At 41.9% G+C, this 9,456-nt stretch overlaps 1 protein-coding gene across 3 annotated transcripts in view; it reads right to left on the reverse strand.

Annotated features, from left to right (window-relative positions):
- Window positions 1-9,456, reverse strand: part of LOC111153340 (neogenin 1) — a 238,894-nt gene that overhangs the window by 157,287 nt on the left and 72,151 nt on the right. For all 3 annotated transcript variants that reach the window (XM_022512319.1, XM_022512321.1, XM_022512320.1), the window contains exons 3-4: window positions 8,026-8,301; window positions 3,884-4,037 (exon numbers count right to left, since the gene is read on the reverse strand). In XM_022512319.1, coding sequence (XP_022368027.1) covers window positions 3,884-4,037; window positions 8,026-8,301 — 430 coding nt within the window. The remainder of the gene's footprint in view (window positions 1-3,883; window positions 4,038-8,025; window positions 8,302-9,456) is intronic.

Here is a 9,456-nt window from a genome sequence, read left to right on the forward strand (position 1 = left end):
CACTTACTCATTCCTTTGCTTCTTCCTTCTTTGTTGTCATTATATCCAGATGGTTTTGCAACTTGGTTATAGCATTTTTTTTTATTATAGCTTGACTAGTTTTAATGTCTTTTATCTCTGTGAAAGGGACTCCCTGGTATCTTCTATGCTTTTGGTAAGCCCAACTAGTAGCATTATGATTGTTGCTTTAAATTCTGGATCAGGCATATTATTTCTATCTGTTTTGATTAGATCCCTGGCCATGACCTCTTCTTGTTCTTTCTTTTGGCATGAATTCTTCCATCTTGGCATTATGTCTAGGTGTCTGTCTTCTGTGTGTTAGGAAAGCCAGAATGTTCTGTTTCCTGCTGCTGAGATTAATGGCTTTATGAGGAAGAGGTCATATACTGTCCAGGGCCTGGTGTTTCAGGAAATGTTTCTGGTGTATGCTATATGCACTCTGCTGCTATGTTTTGGCTGCTTTTTCCCTCAGGTCAGTCCTCTGCAGAATTTCTCCTTGCCTGCAGTGGGAAGTGTTTGGACCTTGGCCAGAGTGTGGTGGTTTTTAACTAGGTGTGCTCTGATTTGTCTGCTTATTAAGAGAGACCTAATGCTATTTCCACTAGAGCTGAAGCTTTGCAGAGCTCTATAGTCAGTAGACCTGGTGCATGCAGGGGTTTTATGCTGGTATTCTAGGGGGGAGTGCTGCTGCTCTGGTTCTCAGGCACACTTGCCTATGAAAAGCAGCACCTGCAGAGTACAGTGGGGTGGGACTTGGTGTAGGCTGCTTGGATTAGGCTGACAATGCTGGCGCTATGCTACTTATTGAAGTTAGTTTATGCTGAGAAGTAGGGGAGAGAAATGGTACCAGTGCCCTCCCTTGTCCCTGGAGAGGTGAGTTCTCAACCACTGCTGCCTGGAATGCCCTCCCAGAAGAGTGAACAATCTTCCCTCATATGTCCCAGGTGTCTTTCAGTTCACTGCCTTCATCCTATCTGTGTCTGGGCCATCTGCCTGCCTGGCAGCTCAGTGAACCCATGTTCTATCTCAGGCAGGCTGAGTTTTAAAACTCCAAATATCTGGGACCTGACATGATAGAGGCCCCCATTGGTCCTCTAGAGGAGGGTCTCACTGCATTGGGACTGATTCAGGTTTGTCCCAGAAGGGCAGCTATACAAAAAGCACAGGGGTGTGGTGTTTGGAGAGAAGCACAGTGAAGAGCCAGTATCCAAATTAGCCACCCTCTGCAGGTAGCTCCGCACCTATGCTGAGGGGCATGGAAAGTGGCTCTTTTGTTCCCCGAGAGTCAATGCCATCTCTTCCAGATGCACTCCAAGAAGGGGGAATCATCTCTCCCAGTGCACTCTCAGATTTCACCATCTGCCCCTGGCCTATCTGTCCTCCTCCTCCACAGAAGCACTGCAATGCCCTCAGGGCTCCATACCAACCATGCCACGGCCCTCTAAAACTCCAATCTTTGAGCCTCATTCGTTGTTAAAAACTCACAAAAATCAGCCCCTCTAGTTTTCCCACTTGGGGGAAGAATTTTCCTTGTGTGATCTCCTGTGTACTCCTCTCTCTCTCTCTCACCTCTCTCCATGATCAGGGCTCCCTACCCTCTGCAGCACCTGTGATCTGCTTATTTTCACAATTCCCTTCTATGATGATAAAATACAAAAACTTTAAAAAGAACCTATTTCAGCTTTCCTACTCTTTTTTTTTTTTTTTTTAAGATTTATTTATTTCTGGGGCACCTGGGTGGCTCAGGTGGTTAAGTAACCTACTCTTGGTTTAGGCTCAGGTCATGATCTCAGAGTCCTGAGATCGAGCCCCATGTCAGCATCCGCACTCAGTGCAGCATCTAATTGTTCCTCTCCCTCCCCTTCTGCTCCTCTCCCCACTTGCATTCAATCAAATAAATAAAATTTAATTAAAAAGTAATTTAAAGATGTATTTATTTGAGAGAGAGAGAGAGAACACTGTGTACAAGCAGGGGAAGGGGGCGGGGCAGGAGGGGAGGAAAAGGGGGAGAGAGAAAAAATCCCAAACAGACTCCCTACTGGGTGTGGAGCTCAAGGCAGGGCTGGATCTCATCACCCTGAGATCATGCCCTGAACAGAAGTCAAGGGTTGGACCTTTAACCAACTGAGACACCCAGGAGGCTCAGCTTTCCTACTCCTGATAAAGATTTTGTTCTAACATGTAGCCAATTTAAATTTCTACCCTAGGGACGCCTGAGTGGCTCAGTAGGTTAAGCCTCTGCCTTCGTCTCAGGTCATGATCCCAGGGTCCTGGGATGGAGCCCCGCATTGGGCTCTCTGCTCAGCAAGGAGCCTGTTTCCCCCTCTCTCTGCCTGCCTCTCTGCCTACTTGTGATCTCTGTCAAAAAAATAAAATCTTTTAAAAAAATAAAAAAATAAATTTCTACCGTAAGAGAGCTTCAAATTTTTATCCCCTTTTTAAAGGTTCCCTATGTTTCAGTTAGCACAAGTTTTAAATATTCCCTAGAAGTCTTATAAATTCTTTGCATAATATTTAGCTGGGGAAAGGAGTGGGAAGAAAGAAAGTAAAATATAGCAGAAGTAGTTGGTGACTGGGTGGGTGCTGAGAAAGAAAAGGTGATACTAGAGATGATACCATCAGTTTTGCTAATGAAACACCTTAGTGCGTTCTATCATTCCCACCTATCACTGAAGGTTGATCACCAAGCTAACTAGAGAGTTAACCCTTTCCCAGGTCTTGGTTACTTCAGTACACAAATTAAGACTGTCTGCTTACTTTGGATTACTCAGTTGGGAATCTTTAGACCTGCTCAGTCCAAATCAACAGCCACTAGCCACGGGTGATCTCTGACAATTGAAATGTGGCTAGAAAGACTGAAGACTGAACTCTGAATTTTATTTAATTTTTATTTAAATGTAAAAGCTGAAGCAACACTAACCACAACTTTATTGTTTTGGTAGAACTACATTTCACTTTAACTGGTGCATCATATAAATTATTACTATTGTATTTAGTACTGGGGGGTTACATCTTGGTTTTCATTTTTAATCTAGCTACCAAAAATTTTAAATTAGATACACGGCTGCATCAGATTTCTATTGGACAGCACTGCTTTGCAACAATGGTCCTCAACTGGGGTCCATTCTGTCCCCCAACGGGACATCTGTCAACATCTAGAAACATTTTCGGTTGTCACAACTTGGGAGAGCTACTAGCATATAGTGGATAAAGGCCAAGGAAGATACTGAACATCCTGCAACACACAAAATGACTTTGCTTTGGAAACAAAATATACCTAAATACCACCACCACCACCTAGTTTCTTTTATCAGAATACAACAGAGAAAAGCACCCATTACATATGTCAAGTATCCATTACACACGGAAGTAATGAGGGATGGATGACAGGATGGCTGACGTTAAGAGAAATGGCTTTTGTGGAAGAGGAAGGATTTATGATCATAGAAGAAGGCTGGTATGATTTTAAAAGGCAAAAACAGAAGGATGAGGAATGCATTCTCTTTTATTGTTAGAATAAAGGAAAAAACTATTGTGAACAAAAAAGCACATGAAAAGGAATGAGAAGTCAGGCTAGTCAGGACCAGAAACTCCTGCAACAATTTAGGGAAGGAGGTCTTGAGGCCTTAAGCTAAGTATCCTGTAGCTTAGAAAGAACAAACAGAATAATTACTCCTTATTTTGAAATTTTGAAAGCAATTTTTTCTTTAAACATCCTAATCATATATACCATATAAACTATTTCAAGAATGATAAATGAGCATTATAATGTGCTTAAATAAAAATAGATAATCTTTTTTTTTTTCATTATTAATCAGTAGTCCCCAATTAGATTAGACCAACTCTCAAGCCAAGGCTGAAAAGGCTTTTAGGCAGACATTACCTTTCTGTGTCCAGTGCCTCCTCATTTTTCATCCATCTAATGGTTGGAGTAGGAAGTCCCGAAGCAACACACGGTAACACCACACTCTGACCAATGACTCTGACTAAGGAAGAAGGTTGTTTCAAAAATACCAAGTTTGAAGTGAACTCAGGATCTAAAAAATTTAAAAAAATGAAAGACAATAATTAAGAACACACTTTACTACTTTAATGATGAAGGATGGCAAATTCCTGTTCAGTCTGTGTGGCTTTATTATTTTATTTTAAGTAGACTCTATCCCCAATGTGGGGCTTGAACTCATGACCCCAAGATCAAGGGTTGCACACTTTACCAGCTAAGCCACCCAGGCACCCTATGTGGTTTTGCGTAACAAAATATCTTAAGCAAAAGTGACAGAAAAAAAGTCCATTTAAGGGGTGCCTGGGTGGCTCAGTGGGTTAAAGCCTCTGCCTTCAGCTCGGGTCATGATCCCAGGGTCCTGGGATTGAGCCCCGCATCGGGCTCTCTGCTCAGCAGGGAGCCTGCTTCCCTTCCTCTCTCTGCCTACTTGTGATCTCTGTCAAATAAATAAATAAAATCTTTAAAAAAAAAAAAAAAAAGGTCCATTTAAATTGGCAAATATTTCAGGGTGCCTGGGTGGCTCAGTTGGGTAAGCATCTGACTCTTGATTTTGGCTCAGGTCATGATCTCAGGGTCGTGAGATTGGGCCCTGCTTTAGGCTCTGAGCTCAGCAGTGAATCTCCTCGAGATTCTCTCTCTCCTCCTCCCTCCCCCCCCAATTAAATAAATAAATCTTAAAAAATAAATTAGCAAACATCTCCTTAGTCACTTAAAGCACTGTGCTAGGCTCTCTGGGGACCTCAAGGATGTAGAAGTTGTAGCTCCTAACTTCAGGGTGCTTACTGATCAACTGAGGGATATTTAACAAGAATCCCCTTCACATTAAAAACATTGAATGAAGTAAATGTTTCATGAGTGGTACAAAGACAGAAAAGACTGTGCAAGCTCAGGATCCTTAACAGCACCCTCTCCATTCACAGGGATTTCATAAGAGGCTTCCTTTCCATCCCTACATCTGTGTGTTATTTCTGAAAATCTTTCTTGAGTTTCATCTCTTTAACTCACTCACTTAGTCTGTCAATCCCTTGATTTTTATAATGGTACGACTATTAGGCTGCCACTGTGTGTGTTCACTTTATACAACTACTCCCCTAATGAACATCTGAGAAGGCCACACTCCGATGGCTAGAAGACAGGGTTCTCTACTTGACGGAGTGGTATTTCCAGGGTTCAGTTTTGAGGGAAAAAGTCCATTCTCAGTTAAAGAGGTAGGACTCTTGTCCCCATACTCTCAGAAAAAGGTGTTCTACAGCCATGGTAACAACCACCAGGCCTGGCTTTAAACATGTGTAACTAATGAATGACAGTTCTGTAGCCACGGTAACAAGAGAACATTGTCTAATGGATGAGTGACAGCTCGCTTCAGCGAACAAGCCTTTGAAAGCCAGCCAATGAGTGACAGCTTCAGGCTTTAAAAGTCCGTCATTCAGCAGTGGAATCACTTGCTTCTATAGTGGACATTAACTTGCTCTCACATCTGTAACCAACCATAAAACATGCTTCTATGGCTGACAATCAACCCACTCTTTTTTTTTTTTTTTTTTTAAGATTTTTTTTTTTTATTTGACAGGGACAGATCACAAGTAGGCAGAGAGGCAGGCAGGGGGGAGGGGGGGAAGCAGGCTCTCCGCTGAGCAGAGCGCCCGATGCGGGACTCGATCCCAGGACCCTGAGGTCATGACCTGAGCTGAAGGCAGCGGCTTAACTCACTGAGCCACCCAGGTGCCCCACAATCAACCCACTCTTGCTCCTTAACCAACACACCATATACGTCTTCCCCCAAATTCTTTATGCGATCAGCAGTTTGCATTAAGAAAGCAATGCTTAATAACTATGGTTTTCACTCACTGAAGTAAATAAAACATTCAGTAATTTGGTTTTGTTTCAGATATGGAGTGGTGGTTCATCCTCTGACACTGAAAACCTTATTTCCCTGGATCTGGTTTTGAGGATTTCTTTGAATGGTACCCCAGGTACAGAGAAGAAATAGGACCTCTGCCATACATAAGCAAGTCAGGAAGTGGGCTGGGGGACACTGCAATATGGCAATAGTTTCCTTTTTTTCCATCGGGATTTAGCTAAATTTAATCATATTTTGATGGAAACAAATAAATTTGAACAAATATTTACTGGCTTCTATGTGCCAGTTACCACTCGTGGCAGTTGACAAAACTCCCTACCCTTGCTGACCTTATATACCACTGGGGGAGAGAGACAAGAAATAAAAGACATTGTGTATCAGACAATGGATATGTTCTGAAATAAAATTAAGAGGGAAAGAAGAAAGTACCAGGAGAGATATGGAAGACTATTGTTTTAAACAGTGGCCAAGGAAGGTTTAACAATGAAGTGATATTTGAGCAGAGAAATAAGACGGTTGTGTCAGGCAGATATCTGAGGAAGAGGATTCCAGGCAGAGCAAAAGGCGAGTAGAAGATACTGTCTTCTACTAATGTCTGGAGTGTTCTAGAAATATAATGTGGCCACAATCACAGAGTGAGGGAGAGCAGAGTACCAGATGGAAGGAGAAAGATAGGGAGGGAGGTGGCATTAAGATTATACAAAGCTGGGGCCGCTGCCTTGGGCTCAGGTCATGATCTCAGGGTCCTGGGATCGAGTCCCGCATCGGGCTCTCTGCTCAGCAGGAAGCCTGCTTCCCTCTCTCTCTCTCTCTGCCTGCCTCTCCATCTACTTGTGATCTCTCTCTGTCAAATAAATAAATAAAAAATCTTAAAAAAAAAAAAAAAAGATTATACAAAGCCTGACAGGCCAAGGACTTTAATGTTTACTCTAAGATGAGAAACCATCAGGTTTTGAGCAAAGATGTAACATGATCTAATATACACTTTATTTTACAATCTAATAAACATTTTAAAAAATAATTGTGGCTGCCAAGCTGAAAACACACAGGGACAGGAATGACAAAGGCATGGACAATGATGACAAAGAAAGAAACTACATTAAAAAAAAAAAAAATCAGTTCAAAGCCCATCAGGAACACCCTCAGGCATCACTGCTCACAACACTAGGCTCACCTTGTAAGCCAAGCCATAGACTAAAAATGAGCCTATGAAGTAGATGTTTATAAAAAAAAGTTTGCCCTTGGGGCGCCTGGGTGGCTCAGTGGGTTAAAGCCTCTGCCTTCGGCTCAGGTCATGATCCCAGGGTCCTGCGATAAAGCCCCTCATCGGACTCTCTGCTCAGCGGGGAGCCTGCTTCCTCCTCTCTCTCTGCCTGCCTCTCTGCCTACTTGTGATCTCTGTCTGTCAAATAAATAAATAAAATATTTAAAAAAGAAAGTTTGCCCAAACAATGTAAAGATGGCCCCATTATATTCATAAACTCTGGTTTGAAGGAAGAAATATGGAATCTGGCACCCAGCAGTGGGAACGGAAGCTGAAAGGCCAGGAGACAGCTATAGGCTGTCATGTGAGCAACACGTGAGAGGAAGTTGTGAGTAAGCAGAAGGTACACAGCTGAGAAAAGACACATGAAACAGAGAAGGAGAGTCAGCAGGGGCAGAAAGAGTGAGAACCCACAAACAGAAGGAGGAAGGGGCTGAGTTTACATTAAAATGGGGAGCACTATAAAGATCTGAGAACCTTGCTTACCGGTGTCTTCCAGAGCTGCTGTATCACTTACTACTCTGCCCATCCCCTCCATGAGCTAGCCTGAGTGAGTCCGGATTCTGACAAGAGATCTAACTATATGAAGTACCCCATTACAGGGAAGGAACAGATAGAGAGGCTAGACAAAACACGGACTTAGTGTGTCTTTGGCCAAGAAGAATGCCATAGATATTAAATATACCGCTTGATAAATTTCTACTAATGTATTCACCTCCTAAGAGTGAACATTTCTGGCACTTTTTCTTTTCTCTGCTTGTGAGAAACTGAGACTTCTTATGCTGACATTAATTTGTCACACCACATATTTAACAGTGTTTATTAAAAGAGATAATTCTAACAGTACAATTTTTATCCATTAATAAACATAAAACCACAAGTCCTGATAATAAATACCTGGAAGAACTTTCAATTCAGCTTCATCGCTATACTTTGGAGGCCCACCACTTTCAACTATACAGCGATAAAGTCCCCCATCTCCATCAGTAGCGTTGCTGATAACCAGCGTTCCACTTGGAAGTTTGATAACCCTATCATCCAGAAGAAGAGGCCGTCTGTTCTGTTCCCACCTCACAAATGGGACCAAATCTACATTAACTTCACAATTCAGAACTGCACTGTTCCCAGCATAAACTGAAGAAGGTTCTGGTTGGCTGGCAAATCTTGGAAGACCTGGACAATAAAGGAAAAGAAGAAATAAAATGTAGTTAAATGTTACTTTAAAATGTAGTCACAGGAACCAGGAGCAAGTCAGCCCATGTGTATGGTCAAACAGAAGGTCCATGGATCAGGAAACTGGCTACAACAGGGATACAGGTCAAATAAGTAAATGTACTAGGATAACTGCAGTCACATTGACACAGCTGGAGAAGCAAGGTACAAATGTGGAAAAGCAGAAGGGTAGAATAAAGCCCACGGTACTGGTAGAATTGAGGCATCAGTATAAACTTAGTTTTATATAATTACACAAATATAGCTAAACACATATACAGATATAAATGTATATGTAAAATATATATACATTTCATATACAGCCATTACATATATATATATGTATATGTATATGTATAAATCTCCTGGATCTGTCCAGAGAAAGTCCAAAATCAATGCCATTTGCAATATGGACACATCAAAAGGACACAGAAGTCATTTGAAGGGCGTTTCCTCTGGCTAAAACTGGGATAATAAGAATTGATGCAGAAAAGAAGGAATGGATGCTAAACTCACTGGTCAAAGTTGGATGAGGAATAGGTTAGAGAGAGAGTCTCAAATTAGCTCTTCCCAAAATACTTATTACTAATTAATAAAAGTACAAAATATTTAACTTTATAGTGGAGAAACACAGCATAGACCATATTAACAAACTAATAAAGGTTAACATCACCAGGAAACAAAACATCAGACACTTCCTGATATTATGCACTAAGAAGAACACAGCATCTCTCACTTCTGTGATATTCCTTCCCAAAATGCAAAACCTAAGTCTATTCATAGGGGAAACTCAGAAAACACAAAATGAGACAAGGATAAACTAAAGAATGGTTTGAGACCAAAACAGCCTAAACTACTCAACACAACATGTAATCCTGGACCAGAAAGGAGTGGCAGAGCGGCAAATTCCTGCTTTTGTTTTTTGCTATTAAGAACTTTACTGATGGGGTGCCTGGGTGGCTCAGTGGGTTAAAGCCTCTGCCTTCAGTTCAGGCCATGATCTTAGGGTCCTGGGATTGAGCCCCGCATTGGGCTCTCTGCTCAGCAGGGAGCCTTCTTCCTCCTCTCTCTGCCTACCTCTCTGCCTACTTGTGATCTCTGTCTGTCAAATAAATA

The sequence above is a fragment of the Enhydra lutris genome, unplaced genomic scaffold, assembly GCF_002288905.1.
Source record: "Enhydra lutris kenyoni isolate GAN:26980312 unplaced genomic scaffold, ASM228890v2 scaffoldscaffold31, whole genome shotgun sequence".
NCBI classification, from domain to species: Eukaryota; Metazoa; Chordata; class Mammalia; order Carnivora; family Mustelidae; genus Enhydra; species Enhydra lutris.